The 18,817-nt window shown below is 42.7% G+C and overlaps 1 protein-coding gene across 1 annotated transcript; it reads left to right on the forward strand.

Annotated features, from left to right (window-relative positions):
• Positions 1–40: 40 nt before the first annotated feature.
• Positions 41–15,778, forward strand: LOC143322024 (disintegrin and metalloproteinase domain-containing protein 10-like). The gene is made up of 16 exons (XM_076732867.1): positions 41–204; positions 2,236–2,386; positions 4,210–4,328; positions 4,469–4,627; positions 5,178–5,278; positions 6,073–6,222; positions 8,129–8,221; positions 8,307–8,490; positions 9,214–9,377; positions 9,498–9,681; positions 10,329–10,479; positions 10,586–10,769; positions 10,877–10,985; positions 11,105–11,325; positions 11,427–11,553; positions 12,679–15,778. Exons 1-16 carry the CDS (start codon positions 138–140, stop codon positions 12,897–12,899), a joined length of 2,385 nt encoding a protein of 794 aa, XP_076588982.1. The 5' UTR covers positions 41–137; the 3' UTR covers positions 12,900–15,778.
• Positions 15,779–18,817: the final 3,039 nt, after the last annotated feature.

Consider the following 18,817-nt stretch of genomic DNA (forward strand, 5'->3'; position numbering starts at 1 on the left):
ATGCCAGGCAGCCCTGCGTCTGACGTCATGACGTTGGCGAGAGAGGAGGCGATGAGAGGAAGGTGCAATAAACACACAGGGCGTCTGCGCCTATCTAAGTAGGACAATAAAGTGAAAACGGCATCAATGCTCTAACAATGGATTTGGCAGATATGCTTCTTCTTAAAGTTTTCCTCTTCGTGTACTTACTAAACCACACCCAAGGTGAGTGAGGCATTTCCACAGAAAACCTTACAAGTTGTGTTGAATCCGTGAGGCAGCGGCTGAGAGGAGCAGAAAGGCTGATAACCCGTTAGCTAACAGAAGGGATCAGCAGGGCCTGCTTGTTATGAAGAGGGACTGCACCCTTTTTTGCCGTATTACTTCAAGCTAACAAACGGTGCGTGGCGTAAAAGCTGATTTGGTTCGGTGTAGCTGACTGAAATGAACCGATATTGCGGAGACGTTTCCGCGCATTGTCACCGATTTTGTTGTCAGGGTTTGATCGGTTTTGTTGTTATCGTGCGAATAGCGCCGACAGCCATTGTTATGAGAAGACGGAGATGCCGACTGGGTTAACGGACGGTTAGCTTCGTGCTAGCTAACACTTTAGCCGCTAACGTAACGACTTTTGTCGAAAATGATAAAGTTAGCCGCTGACATGACGTTTCCTGCACCGTGTTGGCGTTTCTAATTTATATGACACAAGTTTTCAGGCTTGCTGGCGTAATTCCGTTTTCTGTGTCGGTCACTGGTCAGTGTTGAGTCTTATGCTGTTCTTGCTATTCCCGAATTAAACGTACTGTGAGTAACAATAACTCTGGGATCAATATATTGCTAATGATTTGTTTCGGGGGGAATCGCCCCTCTTTAAAATGCTATAATGACTTGTGGTGTACCTATGGCATCATACACCTGCCCCTACCGTGCTTTTTAATCTTGTATCAGTAAAATGAAATTGGCTATATGGGACTCAGATGTGCTCCTACAGATATAAGTCAGTTGTACGATCAATATCTACATTAAGCATTGGGAAATATTTTTAATCTCAACATTGCTCCCTTGTCAAACCGTCAAAAGTATCAGTCACAACTTTTTCCTCTCAGTAGGCCCTTCTCGTTTGGTAAAATTAACGTCGAAAGGTGCACATGGCGCTGCTACGTTAGTGTGTGTGTTCAGTATTTAATTATGATGATTCTGTGTGATCACAGAACTTTAATGAAGAGGAATCTTTGTGTTTATTATCATGTTTGTTGTAGGTCGTGACAAATTAAGATATTTCCGAGTAGGCATGGCCCTCACTTCTCATAGTCCCCATAATGAAAAATTTAATGATGGCACCTAAATATTTCATAGTGCACATGAACAGAGAACTAGCTGAAGCCTGGTCTACTTACCCATCTTTGTTACATGGATACAGGGAATCCTATAATTTCTGGCTCAATAGTCAGGCATAATTACCAGTCACACAGTAGTAATTACATATACTGTATTTAACTGAAAGCACTTTCTTTTGGTTTACATGTTATGGGCCAAAGATGGGATCTTACAGATCTGCCGGTGTGCTCCGTGCCCTGTCTGCGCACTTGAAGTGGAGTTTGTCAGACTGCTTTTGGGTGTGAAGCAGTTTGTGAAATGAGTAGAGGTGCTCCAGAATCTTTTCCCTTCAAGCCCACCACCCACTCTTCTCGTGGCAAAATAATAATGTTGTGACGCTGGGGGCTGTTGTTGAGCACAGCTCCAAAACTGGCATCCATTTGACTTAAATGGATTTAGCTGAATTTTAAAACGCAGACCATACTGGCTTGCTGTCAGTTGCCATCGTTTTTAATCCTGCCTGTTAAATATCTGGCTGATCATCAATTGTTTGGGCACTTAGATTTTCCTGACACATACCACGCCTCAGTTATTTACTCTGAAATGTAGCTGTTATACTTAAACACCACCATGAAGACTCAAATTGGAGTATCTGATCTTGAAATGTATTGCCTAACATATAAAACAAGGGTTTGATATCTGCCATCTGCTAATTATAGTCGATGTGACAGATGTTAGTATTTTTTCCTCCAACATTCACTAGTGCAGTTTGTCTTTTATAGTTATGTTTTTGCCTTTTATATTGTATCCATACACCTGGGACGCCTGTGCTGTCATTTACTTTGATACTGTGAGGATATGCATTTCATTACGTTTCATAAAGCTGGTGTTTGCCTCGTTTTTGCTGGTAACAGGAGTTCCTCTGTTCTTTTCACTCAGGACACTACAGAAATCCCCTGAACAAGTACATCCGTCACTATGAAGGCCTGTCCTACGACACAGAGCTTCTGCACAGCAAGCATCAGAGGGCCAAGAGGGCGCTCTCCCATGAAGACAAGTTCCTTCATTTAGATTTTCATGCCCATGGAAGGTTTGTCCGTTTTTCCAGATCCTACCCTGAAAGGAAATTCTGTCTAGATCTCTATTTTCATGTCTCCTCGTCTATCTTTTTTATTAAGCTTTTTTATTTGCAAAGCTCATCCAATATGTCTACATTGTTTAGGATTAAAAGTGTAGATATTGTGTAGCAGAGATTTTCATCGTGATTGAAAGTTATTCACATTTAATCCTGTTTTATGAAATCAGACCTGGTTGGGGGCAGACAGACTGGGTCTTTGGTGATCTCAGCCTTGGTTCTTTCTGTGTAGTTTCTGTTATCTCCATTGGAATTAAAACTTCGAATCATTTGGCTGATGGACAGAATATCAACTAGCAAAAATACCAATATCACAATTTCCTGCTTCCAGCTTCTCAGTTGTGAAGATTTGCTGCCTTTCTTTGTCTGGTGTGATAGTAAACTGATCGTTTTCGGGCTTGGGACTGTTGGTCACATAAAACAAGCTATTTGAAGACGTGAATTTGAGCTTGAGATAATTGTAACAGGCGTTTAATTTGAGGTGATTCAATTAAAAGATTAGTTGCCAGATTGATTGATAATTAAAGCTATTATTCGTTGCAGCCCCCGTCTGACTTGTTCTGATTCCCTGCCTCAATCTAAATACAGGTCAGGTGAAGAAGAAACTGTTAATGGGTGTGTGTGTGTGTTGGTTTGCCCTGTGATGGATCACAGGATCCAGGGTATTTCTGTACACCCGATACCTGGGTGGGGACCCCCCTCAACAATGGATTGATGGATATATATAGTCCTTGTCATGGTTCTTCTTCCAATGTTTTGAGGACTTGATGTTGTATAATAGAAAGTGTCTACACTCTTTATGACAAAGTCAAGACCATCTGGCTGGGAGCTTGGCAAAGGCTGTTTGTCGTCCTGCCTGTAGCAGGGCCTGCTGTTCCCAAACCCTGACGCTGCTTAATAGGGAAGGGAACGATAAGAGCCGTGTAAACAAACACACGGAAGACGTCTGTTCCTTTGAAAAGCAGGAATGTGTCAGCCTCTTTTTCTTTGAATTCACGACAAAGCGAGAGACAAGTCGAATTCCTACAAATAATTTGCAGCGCCCCATCCACCTTCTGCCTGCAGGTTTTGTGTACGAGTGCGTTCTCAGATAGAATTTTAGTGCGCCTCACATTTTCAGTCATAACAGAAAACAACTGGAGTCAAATAGGTTTTGTGCACGTACAGGATCATCTTGTCACGTTTGACCGAATTCTTCCAGTCTAAATTAACAAAGACTTGTGTTTTCTTACAGTTAATTTAAGCTGCTTTGCCTGGCTTGCAGTACAGTAACTTCCACACTACACAAGCATACAGTAAGACCATTGTGTAGGTGTTACATGAAACCCAAGGTTTACTGTACCGTCTTTGTTTCCATGCCATATGTTAGATCAACAAAACACAGCATTGTTTCAAGATGTCCTGATTTTCAGTTCCCTCTGTTACAGGATAGACTGCATTTCCCCTTGTGCAACAAAAAAGAACAGCTTAGATGTTTTCTGTCTGCCTAACCATGCCCTTCTTTTCACCCTTTTCCCTTTCATTTGTATTCTCCCTTTTCTCTAAGGTGAATATTGCTCACCTCTCAAAGTGAGGCCGCATTCATATTCGCACCCAAATCTATAGGCTGAGGCTTACACCGAGACATGAATAACATCAGCAGGCAGTTTTGGGACATCACAGAAACAAACTTCTTGCAATATAGATGACACTGCTGTCCCACATTGTAACCTGTGTCAACACATTCAGATGGCTTTTGTTTTTTCGAATTACCCACAGTTTCATTGCTTCCATTTCAGGCATTTTAATTTACGAATGAAGAGGGATACCACCTTGTTTGCCCAAGATTTGAAGGTGGACATTTCAGGAGAAGAGATTCCATTTGATACCTCTCATATCTACACTGGAGAAATCTACGGCAAGACTGTCCTTCTCATTTTTAATATGCTTGTCTATGCTTGCGTTTTCCAGACTCTGTTTTAATGTTTTTCTGAAACATCAATACCTGATCTTGTGTGAATCATCTGACACCTGCGCCTCTGTAATTTGGATTCCCAGGTGAGAAAGGTACCCTGACTCATGGTGCCATTGTGGATGGTAAGTTTGAGGGCTTCATTCAGAGCTACCAAGGCACCTACTACGTGGAGCCTGCTGAGAGATACCTGGAGGGAAAAGACGTGCCCTTCCATTCAGTCATCTATCACGAAGATGACATACGTGAGTCCACAGCAGCGTCAGCTACACAAACACTTTGACAGGCCAATTTCTTGTAATCACTGAGGATGTGTAATTGGATGCATGCATATGTAAATGCATGATCGGGAAAGTGCAAGGTTAGGGCAGCTGAGTTGATAGAGGCAGACTGGTGTGTGATCGCCCTCCAGGGAGCACAGATACCTGGGGTGCTCATTAGCTGAGTAACACGATCTTTCTCTCGGGCTACTGCCTCGTTTTAGCAGTCTTTACAATGTTGGTGCTGATAGTGAACACAAAGCTTACTTCACTACACTGCCACCCCCTAATTTGAAATCATCTGTGTACATATAGTATGTGGCTGAGGGGCAAATTACACAGAAATGTGAGAGGAATCGCTAATGAGAGCGTCAGGAACGTAATAGCTCACATAGCAAAGCTAGGCTCAAGTGGCGTGTAAGTACATCCATTAGCTGATCATGAATAGCGCCAGAAATAGAGTGACTCAGGGGGTTAAGTAGCTAACATTGTCTCCCATAATCCTAACAGTGTTGTGTCTGCCTCTCTCACTCAGACTACCCGCACAAGTACGGCCCAGAGGGAGGCTGTGCTGATAGCTCAGTGTTTGAAAGGATGAAGAAGTACCAAGCCTCTGCCGTGGAGAAGCCACCCAAGGTGAACTTCACCACACACCACAGTAAACCCTTACAGTGTCTAGGGATGGTTTGCCTTTTTGGGAAAATGTATATTATTCCTACTTTGTCAGGGTCATACCCGTGGACGCCCTTTTTCAAGCCTCTGTGTGCAGTCTGATGTTATATTGACTGGTGAGAATAGCCTCTCTCAGCTCAATTAACGGATTTCTACACCATTAATCAGTAGCTCATCTCAATAGCAGGACAAAAAGTTGGTCTTTGCTCCAAGTTTTACACTTCACTCCAAATTAGGGTGTTATGCAGTAATGCCTGAATATTAAACAAGTAAGCTTGTATACATGACTTACTTTGACTTGTATGCTGTATTTTTAACTAGTTGAAGGTAAATTAACCCAGATTGAAAAAAGATATTTAGCCAATTCTCAGAAATGACATACCTTTTCCAATTTGTACCACGTGAACCAAAATAAAAACTATTAGTTATATGAGTATATGTGTGTATATTTATGTGTCTTTCCATTCGGGAAATATGGAAATAAGTTAGGTAAACTATTCCATTACTTCCATTATTTCAGAACTTTCATTTAATTAGACATTTAATTTGCTTTTTCCCACCATATTCTTGTATGTGACATATACAGCACCTTATGTTCCTCAGCAGAGTTGCAGTTCATGCTATGCACCTGAAAGACCACAGTCTAAAAATACCAGACATTATTTATTTAGCCACTGTTTGGTTGAAAATGCTATATATACTATGTTTTATTTAACCGTGTATTTCCTACTCTCCATCTCCGGTGCTGCTCACACCAGGAGCTCCACACTGAGGGAGGCTTTAATGACCCCGTGCTGCTGAGGAAGAAGAGGATGGCCCAGGTTGAGAAAAACACCTGCCAGCTTTTCATTCAGACAGACCACCTTTTCTACAAGTACTATAAAACCAGAGAGGCTGTCATTGCTCAGGTAAGACGCAGCCACCGTCTCTCACTTGACACATGCTCCTGTGGTGCTCTTAGAATTGGATTTACACAGTCAGGATGAGGGTTTTTTTGTCTGATGTGTGTGGAGAGGTATATTTTTAACCGACATCTAAGAGTGTAAAGGCTAATTAGTATTGGAATAATAACACGTCTTACTCAGTGCAAGTGGTGAGTCATGGGGCTTACAATAGAGGAACAAAACAACAAACAAAAAACTCACAGTAATCACAAAATCACACAGTAATGCCTGCTTTCCTGTCTGAAATGTAAAAGTCAGAGCCTGGAAGTACACAGCAAATAGTAAATGTCCATGAAAGTATAATTCCCATGGAAAAATGGTATGTTTGAGGACTAGTTCAGTGTTTTTGGACATTCTCGTATTTAGGCCATAAATTAAATCAGAAAATTAGTACCAGCCTGTCAAATGAGATATGACACGTTAACGAGTGAGCTTTAGAGGTTCTGGAGGGATATTTTGTTACCGTTGGACAGAGCCAGGCTAGCTGTTTCCACATGCTTTCAGTCTTTATGCTAAGCTAAGCTAAATGACTGCTGGTAATAGCTTCATATTTACAGTATAGACGTGAGAGCGGTATCAATGTTCTCATCTAATTCTCTCTTATATAACTCTTTGTCAAACACGCTTAATTTAAATCAGATAATTAATTCCAATCAGTCAAAAACACAACTCACCAAAACCATGTAGTTACAACAATCACCAACTCTGCTTTGGTTCTCTGAGGTAGTGAAATGTGAAAATATTTCGACTCTAGACACTGCTTTTATGCGCTGGTGATGATCGACCTTCCTCTCGCTGCTCTGCCGGTTCACGTCTTTTCTCCGAGACACTTACAAAATAATGGTTGCGTCAAATATTCTGACTATGCAGAAAAAAGAGAATGGTATTTACTGGATAACTGGCTCTAAAACATGATTACGCAGTTACTAACGTTGGGTTGCTCAATTTTTGGCTGATACAGAGTCTAATCCAATACTTCTCTTTACCTAAATGGTGATTCAGCATGTATCTGAAGCATTGAAATGACAGCTGCAGACCGCTAAACATGTCAGACCTTATTTTTCACGAGCTGCTTGTTCCAAATACTGAAGATCCTGGTTCAAAACAATTACGTTTATAAGCTTAAATTATTGATATGGTGGGAATGAAAGTTTAATGGGGAGGTTTCTACCCCTGAAAGTGACATGATGTGATCTGCCAGAGAGAAGTTGTATCACTCTGTTGGAGCTGCTGTGACTACAGAAACACTCTGATTGTGTCGTGGTGTCACAGAGTGAAAGTCCACACAGAAAGGCTTTGTCTGCGCACAGACACTACCTTTCCTGTTACCCTGTTACTCATGGAATAAGCAGTAATTAGCGACAGCTGATATGGCCTCCTGCTGGTGATGTTTGTCATTTTGACCAACAAAAGCATCTGTTTGCTCCAGCTAAAAATGAGAAGCTGCTGCCTGAACATTCTGTATGCTGCCCTTTGCTAAAAACAGTGGTGAGGTAGCATATTTGCTACGTTTGGAGCTAACTGAATCCATGTATTCTGCCAAGCTCATTGTCTGTACTCACAGTGAATCACCACTGAGGCCTAATAGCTGAATGCTCATGTAGAGAGGCCAGCTGTGGTGAAGGAGACCACCCTGTGACACTATCAGGCTGATAAAACACCACAGAGAACAGTTAACAAAGCTTTGGATTGTTGATTGGCTTTATTTTAGCCAATACCAGTCCATCAAAACATGCCTTGATCAGCTCAGGACAAGTCACTCCAGTTACTCAGTTACTTCACGTCTTCAGTCTGCATGTGTGCCGTACCTTCAGCGTGTTCCTCACCAGAGTTGCACACAGTGTGGATTGAATCTGTCTTATCCTTTCAGATCTCCAGTCATGTCAAGGCCATTGATGCTATCTATCAGGGCACAGACTTCATGGGCATTCGCAACATCAGCTTCATGGTGAAAAGGATCAGGGTAAGGCTCGTGCTGAACTTTCAGTTTAAATGTTTAAGGTTGCATCCCCTCCTCCTTCTGAACTCATCGCCCTCCTCTTGCGTAGATAAACACCACCAGTGACGAGAGGGACAGGTCCAACCCGTTCCGCTTTGCCAACATCGGGGTGGAGAAGTTCCTGGAGCTGAACTCTGAGCAGAACCACGACGACTACTGTCTGGCTTATGTTTTCACCGACAGAGACTTCGATGACGGGGTGCTGGGTTTGGCCTGGGTCGGAGCTCCCTCAGGTACTGAAAGACAGTCAGTGTGTCATCTGTGATCAGCAAGTGCAAAAAATAGGTCCCTTTTTAAAGCAGCGTACTGTACAAACGCATCCATAGCGAACAGATTCTGACATTTTTAAAACTGTATGAAACACATGATGTTCTTTGCACGGGGCTCTAGGCACATTATCAGCAGGGGTACCCAAGTTTGGTTGAATATGATTATTTTAGGAAAGCATCCATGATTTACATTAGAAGTTAATTGCGGCTTATCTGCATTATACATTGCAGCTACAACAAGAAAAAGTGTCAGTGGTGTTTGGGATTCCGAATGCTGTTTGATTCAGACCAAATGCAGCTTCGAAGTATCACATCCGACACTATGCAGATGTGACGATTCCCAAAGGTTTGGTTGTTACTGACGTGCCGGAATAGCAACTAGGATTCTGTGCTACATTCTTAATTTGAAGTTTTAAAAATATTGCACCGTTGAAATCTTTTAATTTACTGTGGGAGGTTATGTATCTCCTGCCAGCGATGACAAACAGCATTTTAATTTAACATGCACTCGAAAACTAGTTGATCGCTCAGGCTCATTATGTTTTGAATTAAGGCATTATGTCATGTGCACTTTTAATTGAAAAACTGTCACGGCATTAATCTCCCTCTTCGATGTGCGAAATCCTTCATGTTTTGTGGCTGCGATTTGGAAGAAGATTTGTTCCAGCTTGTGCTTTTCATTCCCAGGGAGCTCCGGAGGTATCTGTGAAAAAAGCAAGCTGTACTCAGACGGAAAAAAGAAGTCTCTCAACACCGGTATAATCACTGTACAGAACTATGCCTCCCACGTACCTCCAAAAGTCTCCCATATCACTTTTGCACATGAAGTAGGACACAACTTTGGCTCCCCGGTGAGTTACTTAGATGTGCCACATTCACGCACGCCGAGAATGAATTTATTAAGCTCGTACACTTCGTCCTTCCTCTGCTAACCTGAGATATTTTTTTATTCTTTTGCTTCTCGCTGTCAGCACGACTCTGGATCCGAGTGCACCCCGGGAGAATCCAAGAGCCAAGACAAGAAGGAGAAGGGCAATTATATCATGTATGCAAGAGCTACATCCGGAGACAAGCTCAACAACAATAAGTTCTCCATCTGTAGCGTGCGCAACATCAGCCAGGTGCTGGAGAAAAAGAGGAGCAACTGTTTTGTCGGTACGTTCTGTTCTTGTCGGACTGAGGACTTTTTCAGAAGTCATATCATGATATTATTCTGTTTCTGCTTTCCCTGTACTGATGAGTGTGGAAGATTTTAACGGCAGTGCCGCGGTAATTAGTGAATTAATCGAGGCAACTCAAGATGCACCGACATATTGGCCGGTGTCGTCTTTGAAAAACCATCCTGGTATTAGTCCAGAGCTATTTTTAGTGACAGTATTTGACATATCATGGATTTTTTTAAATAAAGTGCGATACTTAACACAACTGGCAAATCAGTATCATAACAAGAATAAAGTCTCGTATGTATCAGTCTTAGCTGATTTATCTGGGAGGATGTCCATCAGTCTCCGCACACATATTCTTGTCCTTCCAAACTGATGAAGAGTGTTTGAGTGTAAACGCACTTGCTTTTGGGCTCTCAAGGATCTGTCTCTTTTTGAACACTGATTTTGTTTCCGTGTTTATCGCAGCGACTCTTCAGAACATCATTTGTTTGGTTTGGTTTTGTAGTGACAGTTTTCATAGTAAATGTCGGATTTCTCATCCACTTTCAGCCTTCAGTACAAAAAGTCCCAGTATGGAACAGCATGTTCCAGTTAGTGGGGACCGGACTTAATGTTTACTTTTCCTTCCCAAAACAGAGTCTGGCCAGCCCATCTGTGGTAACGGCCTGGTGGAGCCAGGAGAGGAGTGCGACTGTGGCTACAGTGATCAGTGCAGGGACCAGTGCTGCTATGACGCCAACCAGGCCGACAACAAGAAGTGCAAATTAAAGCCCAACAAAGTCTGCAGGTAGATATAATCTTTCAATTTTTGCCTGCCTCAACATTATGATGTTTCGTAAAGATCTGTCAGCTCATTTGTGATAATTCTCGCCTGGGCGCTTCTTTCTCACCAGTCCCAGTCAGGGTCCTTGCTGTACTGCTGAGTGCACTTACAAGGGTCGTAATGAGAAGTGCAGAGAGGAGTCAGAGTGCGCCCACCAGGGCATGTGTAACGGGGTCAGCGCCCAGTGCCCCACGTCTGAGCCCAAGGCCAACTTCACCGCCTGCCACGGAGAGACTCAAGTCTGTCTCAATGGGGTAAGTGGCTGAAGACTTCGCACCTGGAAGAACTGGTTGTTATAGCAACTTAATATTCATACCAGTCAGTGTCTGATCTCGCCTGTCCTCATGCTCCTCCCCCGCAGGGCTGCTCCGGCTCCATCTGTGAGAAGTACGGGCTTGAGGCGTGCACCTGTGCCAGCCAAGATGGCAAAGACGAGACTGAGCTTTGCCACGTGTGCTGCATGGAGAAGAGTGAGTCATTAACCCATTTCCCCCACCTTGTCAACCAGGCTTTGTGTTTTTTTCTTCAAATAAAATGCGCTTTAGGTTTTGTCTCTTTGAATCATATCAACTGTGATTCATCTCCACAGTGAATCCCAACACGTGCAGCAGCACAGGGTCGGAGCGTCTGGCTCGTTTCTTCAATAAGAAAGTGACCACGCTGCCGGCTGGCTCGCCTTGCAACGACTTCAAGGGCTACTGTGACGTGTTCATGAAGTGCCGTCTGGTGGATGCAGATGGGCCGCTGGCCAGGCTGAAGAAGGCCATCTTCAACCCAGAGCTCTATGAGAACATTGCTGAGTGGATTGTGGTACGTATCGACTTCTTGGTTCTGATTGGACGATATGTTGTGTTATTATCAGGTGGTTTTGTGTTGACTGTGCTTGATTTGTGCTTCATTCTCTTGTCTAGGCCCATTGGTGGGCAGTGTTATTGATGGGTATTGCCCTCATCATGCTCATGGCCGGCTTCATTAAGATTTGCAGTGTGCATACACCGAGCAGTAATCCCAAACTTCCCCCTCCCAAACCACTTCCAGGTGAGTCCACAGAGAAAGTCCGACAAAAGAAAATCGAACTTTTGTGTGTGACAAGTTCACAATGATTTCTTTAGAACTGATGTAATACCTGCACTGAAACGTGTTGTTCATTTGTAATTGCGAGGTTGTCGTGTTGAAGGTGTTTGTATTCTTTTCATTCCCGGAAAATGTCCTGGTTGTTGCATCTGTTTAGCCACATACATACATTACAGTAATGTTAACCAGGTCTTAAACCAGATACTGATGTGATTCTGGGATCTTATAGGTTTATGATCAAATTGTTTGTAAATATCATCGTTGCAGTGATTAGCCGTCTTTAGGAGGGATTACAACGGTCACGGTCAGCAATTAGGCCTGAATTACACTCGAAAAGAAACTGAGTTTGGCATGTTTGCACATGCTGGAAGGCAGTTTTGTGACAAAAATTAAGTGATTTTTACTGCATCACTCTGTGCTTAGTTAAGCCCTCTATGACAAGTGTGAGAGAAGCCTGTGTTCAGACAAAAACAATGGTTCAGGGTCACACTACGAAACAGTCTACTGGCTGATTAAAAGCTTCATCAACTAAAATAGGCTGCATCAAAAATCCTGGCAGTGTCAGAAATGTAGGACCAAAATCTGACTGCCATTTGAAATGATGTTGAATACAGTACATTAGCAGCCTGCAGTATATTACCCTCCTTTTCCACGAATGAGTCCACGCTCTCCTCCTCCTCCTCCTCATTTGAGGTTTTTCAATGCATTTAAGTGCCAGCACCATGGCCATAGTTTGTTTTATGGGTTTGCTTCATTTTCGAGACATAAGAGCAGAAGGATGACACACGTCGATGACACGTGTCTGCTTGTTTTATTTGTTTCTGCTTTCATTGTAGCGCTACAATTCACCAAGCTTTCATCATGTCACCTGACATGCATCCAAATTGATATCGTGCAGTCTGACACAGACTGCGACCACGGTGTTAGTAGACTCATCTCTCACAGTGTGACATGCAATGAACAAGATTATTGTTATCGCAGTGTGGGCATCAGTAGCAGAGTGTCACAGGGTGCAGTTTAGATTGGAGCAAACCTACTTGTGTGTGTGTGTCTCTCAACAAGCTCAATTAGCTGCCTCTCTCCTAACAGGCACTTTGAAGAGGCGGCGAGCGCAGCAGCATGCTAACTCCCAGGTGCAGCACCAGTCTCAGCACCCGCACTCCCACCAGCACGGACACGGCGGCCACGGTGGGCACGGCGGCCACGGCGGCCAGCGGCAACCCCAGAGGCAGCCTCAGCGGCAGGCGCAGCCCCAGAGGCACCACCGTCAGCCCAGAGAGAACTATCAGATGGGCCAGATGAGACGCTGAGACCTTGCATCCCGCCCTCCTCCCCTCCCCTCCCCCCCCAATGCCTTGGCTCCTCCTTGTGCCTACAGTGGGAAACAAAAGCGTCACTCCATCCAAAGAAAAGCCTGACATGGTCGTTACTCATCATCATATCCTCCATCTACAGACAGAACAGACACAGTGAAAAAGAGAAAACGCTCTCTAGCAACTTTATTGGCTCTTTGTGGAGTGGACTCGACCATCAGCCATTTCCAATGCAGTGTGATCTAGCATCTTTTTCCACCCTTTTTTTTTTGGTTTGTTCTTTTTTTAAGGAGTGCCAAGGAGTTAAGGAATCATGTGTAGCTTTAGTACATTCTGTGATGTGTGTTTTTTTTTTTCTTTTTTTTTTTTTTTTTGTTCTGTTGCAACGTCTTCTTGAGTGACACGCCCGTGGCTGCTGGTGAACTGTTCCGTGCTTTTCTTTTTGCCATTCTAGCCAGGATTGAGAGACACTCAGTGGGGATTTGCGGCACTTTTGTGATTTACACATGTCAAACGGCAAAAGACACAGGCTCCGGTCTCTCGTGCAGACAGTCTTCTGCATGTGACTGTACATATTTAGTGTATCATAAGTGAAAACAAACTATTTCTTCTACTGTAAATGTGTAATTCTTCACTTTTTTTTTTTTCTTTTATTTTTCGGTTAGTGCTCTCAGGACTCTTAACACATAAATGAAGGAATGATGGTCGTGATGAGTTCCTTGGACGCTGCGGTTGAGGATTTGACGCCATCAGGTTCTCCGCGCAGGCGTCCAATCAGGTGGATCTCTTTCACTTTCGTTAGGTTGCTAGATTTGGAATTTGAACATCAAGGTCACCATATCCCACTTTTCAGGCCTTCTTTGTTCAAGATCCCCCTTTTTTCATCTTTTTTTTTTTTTTTTTTTTTTTATTGTCTTGCTAACATGTTGCGTAACAAGCTAGATGAGGTGAAGAGTCGTGGGAACAGAAAGGGAAGATCACCTAGTTTGGTACACCTTTTATCGTCTTTACCGATTTGTTTTTTTGATGATGAAGAATGAATAACCACTAACTGAAGCTGATGATGATTCTACCTGATCCGATATGAAGACAAGGGAAAGTGAAGGCTGCTGTGGCTTAGTTTAGAGGTGAGAGTGTATCCTGTTACAGAGTTAGTTTACACCAGTGTGGAAATAAATTTAAAAACGACTCCGGTGTGGATGTACAAAAAAAAGAAAAAAAAAAATTTGTAAGATTTAAATCATTCTATTATTCTTCAGATAGCGCATCTAAGAACTTTTCAATGTGGGCATGCAGACACATTTATTAAATGTGACTATTAATTGACCAAGGTCTGTAATATTTGTATGTCACTCAACACTATTTTCTTTGACAGCTATTAATGTGAGTCTTTAACGAAGTGGAGGGAGCAGAGTAACGCAGCAGTATTGTCACACTATTCACACGTTCCTCAGTGTGTTCACTAGTTTCACATGAGACAAACAGCTTTCTTAGTTTTTCCTCTTTCTTTAAAACTCACCTGCAGTTATCTCCTGGTCAGATTTCTTCCTGGACTGAATCCCCTTGAGAGCTCATGAGTGCAGCCGTCAGTGTGAGTTTACATCAGCGTGCCATAAAACTTTATACAGCTGATCTTTTTGCACAGGTTTTGTAAAACACAGGAAGCACCTGTGAATCTTCTGGAGCCACTTTGAATAGAAGACACGAAGGAGACGGTTCACCTCAGGTGTTTTCTTCCTCGCCTCGCTGCGGCATAGCATGAGGAGCATTGTGGAAAAAGATAACACTAACCAACAGGATTCGATAATCCGGTCGTGATATGTGTGCAAAATCCCAGGATTTATTTACCGTGCAAGCGTTTCACCCACCAGTAGGATTTGGGATGTGGGCGAAAACTTTGGCACAAAAAAAAAAAAGCTTGGGTTTTTTTGCATCAAGGATGTTTTCTTGTGCTCCGACTTTATTTTGTCCTGGTGTTATTATTTCTAAACGCATGGAATACGAATCAGAACTAATATCTTACAACCACTGTCCTGATGGTCGTATAAGTCACACATGTGCTCTGGAGGGGACGTTAAAGGTGGTGTGTCTCACAGCTGACGGTTTCTTTCACGTGACAGTTGAATTAGGCAGGTCGGCGGTTGCGGTAACTTCTCATGTCTGTACAAAATGGAGCTCTTTTTAAATTTCATCTCCAAGGCTGGATCACACCCGTCAAGCCTGGAGAACTTACATGTAAACTTGTACAGTACTTCGAAAAATTTGCATTTCATTTGAAAATGAAAAATTACATTTTGATACATCTGTTTCAGTTTTTGTATTCTTATTCCAGAGTAAGCTGTTCGAAGATGTTCATGTGTGACAAACTTTCCTTTCTTCTAAGTTATTTATGTTCTTATATGTGCTAGTTGAAATGGAGTTTGCTTATGATATTTTTCTCCACCATCATCAATGGTAAAAACAATTCAGGGTGATGGAGTTAATGTTACATTCTCATTTTTGTCTTCGTTATCCTGTGGCATGGTTTGGGTAGAAGAGCAGAAGAATAATGCCTGTAAATTTACTTTCTTTTTAATTTCGTAGTCTTGGTAAAAAGTTTTTAGATAAACGTGCACTGAAAATGTCCAAATTGAGTTGAAATGTTGTAGGTGATGTAGGCCGAAAGAACACAAGATTAAAAAGTAATACTACTGTCTGATTTTAATGTTCACTGTGTTTTATACAGTATCGGAAATTTTTGTTCACTTTGAACATTTTTACTAAAAAGAAAAAAAAGATTTCAAATTGTATTGTGCAAAGAGATGTAATTTTTGGAGTACTTGAAATGCATTAATTAAAAGACTCGTTCAAAATAAAATAGACCCCTGTTTACTGTCTGTGATGCGTGCTCTCTCTGGCTTTTTCTCTTCCCTTGCTGCAGTTCTGCTTGTGCATGCAGAGGTTTAATGCGGAGGAATTCGAAAGGGCACTCCACACATTTTTCATATGGACATTACTCATCCCAAGGAGTACTACTCCGCCTGTGGAAACAGTTGCATAATGTCCTCTGGGGCTCTGGAGGAGAAAATAACCCCGATGATGTCATTAGAGTTGTTTCAGATTGGGTTTGAAACTTTTATAACACTCTGCCTGCGTCACAAACCGGTGTGGAGTTTGAAGGATGTGACCTTTAACGTGTGGGCAGAGGGGTCTAAGAAAAGATGTTAGTGAGTTTCATTATGGGAAGTTCCAGCGTTTTTGAACCTTCACATACTTAAGAAGTAAAAGTTTTAATTCTGTCCTTTTTGCAGCATCACTGCTCACTAAATGGATGCATCTTGGAGCGGCTGGAGCTCAGAGGAGCTTCTGCACACACAGTCTTTATTTATTCAGGCAAGCTCTCACTTAGAGATCCTTAAGCATCAACTGTCTGTATCCACTGTAGTACTCACTTCTCCCTTCATGATTGAGGAAGGTCTCTGACGAACAACTCGCCTCATGAATTCATTTAGCACGGATCCCAGTGTGTGTGTGGATGCTTCTGCTTTTTTTTATAATCTCCTTTTAGCGAGTTGTCTAAGTTTGTGGAAGTGCAGTTCTAAATCACCAGAGTAACATTTGAAAAGGCTGAAGCAAACCTCACACGCATAAACTTGTGACATGATGTGTTGTGAAGATTAGGATGGACCATCTGCGCGACATTCATTGATGGAGGCAAGCTTTCAGTCAGATCTTCTGGATCATCAACACAGTCGTCAATTAGACACAGCTCACTTTTTTTTTATCTGTTTCTTGCACGTGTCCCAGCTTTATTTATATACCATTTATACCGTAATCACTGATTTTACAAAAAGGTACTTGTTTTGGTCTCATTAATGTAACATATGTATATGTTTACTGATGAAGATCTTTGTTTTATCCTTTAATTTTTGCATGTTAAAGAAGTTTGAGGTTAAAAAATGGGATCTTAAGATGAAAGGTAGCAGTACAAGAAGTGTGCTCGATGATCTGCCTTTCCTCTGGTGTTGAGCTCTGGATGTCGTATCCTTAAGTGATGATTTACTGTGGTAAATGCCTCTGAGGTGTTAAGTTCCTGTAAAGTAAACTTCATCGTGCAGCTGAATGCAGTAGAGGAGCTTCCACAGCAGAGGGGGCAGCTGCCGTGGGTGACGTGTTGGGACCAGAGGTTCACCAACACCAGCACCATAAAACCACATACAGCATCTCATACCATCTTCCAAAGACGAGTACTTCAGCAATCAAAAAACTAAACTCTAAACATTGTGTGGGCTCAGTAGTGCTCTGTTTGTTTGAGTGCAGATGGTAGACAGAAATGCAGATTCAAACAATTGTATTTTCCTTCCCCACAACAAGTTTATTCACAGTATAATCCATGTGTTTGTTACACACTTTGTTACTCATTGCCTACACTTATTGATGACTTTTTCCTCACGAGTGTGTATGCTGATGTAACAACTATAGGAAAGTGTATATCAGGTCCTGGAAGCACGCATTAGCACATGCAGTGGAATGTGGTCCACCATTGATTTTCAATGCGGATCCTGAGCTGCAGTCGCTGGTTGTGACATGAGCAAGCACAGTCACCCACAACAAGAGTTTAGGTTCAATATTTTCTAGAAAATGCAGGCGAGTCCAGTAAGTTTATATTGTTATTACTGATGCTGATGCTCCTAGCAGAGAGGACCATGTGACCAACCCTGGTCTTTATCCTACATTCAGAGTTTGAGCTCTGTGCAAGGAGCTGACGTCACAGCCGATAGGCCAGCAGCACCTTTTGTCTCTGCCTGCCGTGACAAAGCATGATTGTGAAAGTGACACCAGCCCAGGCTGAGCTGAGTGGCAGCAAACGCTCCCTCTAATCAGCAGCTGACCCTGAAGACTGCAACACAAAGAATGGACACACAGTGGCAGCGAAGAATGTAACTCAGTTCATTGTCCAGTATCATCTCCACTAGATTGTCAAGGCTCCTCCACTCGGCCAGTCTGCGAAGATTAAGTGAGATTTAGGTTGTATGTCTCATGAAAACATTGGCTGCTGCAAGACATAAAGTGGCTCATCATTATGCTGCCAGTTGGAGGAATCCCCATCTGCCATTATTCAATTTTGTTGTGTGTTTTCTTTCCATGTGCCTGAACCTGAGTCCCTCACGGTTCTGTTCTGGGTCCCTTCCTCTTTTCTCTTTGCACCCAGTCACTTGGCTCTGTTATTCACTCACATGGTCTTTTCTGTCAAAGCTATGCAGATGACACTCAACTCATTCTGTCCGTTCCCAGGTAGCAGCATCAATCTCTGCGTGTCTGGATGACATCTCTTAGTGGATTCAGTTCAATTTAATTCAGTTTTATTTACATAGGTTTATTGCACTGTATTATGCAACATATCTTGCACTGTACTTTTTTTCATTGTGATTTGATGTTGTTGTCCTGTTTATGTGCTCGATGCTGCTATATGACCCTGTCTAGGCTGCGTCTCACTTGTAAAAGGGGCCCTAATCTCAGTGTGACTTCCTAGTTAAACGTCCTGGTGTGCCTGCATGTGTTATCCCTTCAGCAGCTCATCCATAATGCAGCAGCTGGTCTTCAATCTACCCGAGTTCTTTGCAAACTGCACTGGCTACCAGTGGCTGCTCAAACCTGATTGAAGACACTAGTACTTTTCTACCATGCTGCGAATGGCTCAGGCCCATCCAACATCCAGGACTTTGTCAAAACATACACGCCAGCCTGCCCACGACGCTCAGCTACTGCAAATCAGCTTGCTACCTGCTCATTTATGAGGGACCCAGCTGCTGCTCAACAAAATCACAACTGTTTGTTGTCCTGGCTCCACAAAGGTGGAATGAGCTCCCCACTGACATCGGGACAGCAGAAACTACACATCTACCCTCCTCATCTGTTCAGAGTGCACACACAAA

The sequence above is a fragment of the Chaetodon auriga genome, chromosome 6 (genome assembly GCF_051107435.1).
Source record: "Chaetodon auriga isolate fChaAug3 chromosome 6, fChaAug3.hap1, whole genome shotgun sequence".
Classification (NCBI taxonomy): Eukaryota; Metazoa; Chordata; class Actinopteri; order Chaetodontiformes; family Chaetodontidae; genus Chaetodon; species Chaetodon auriga.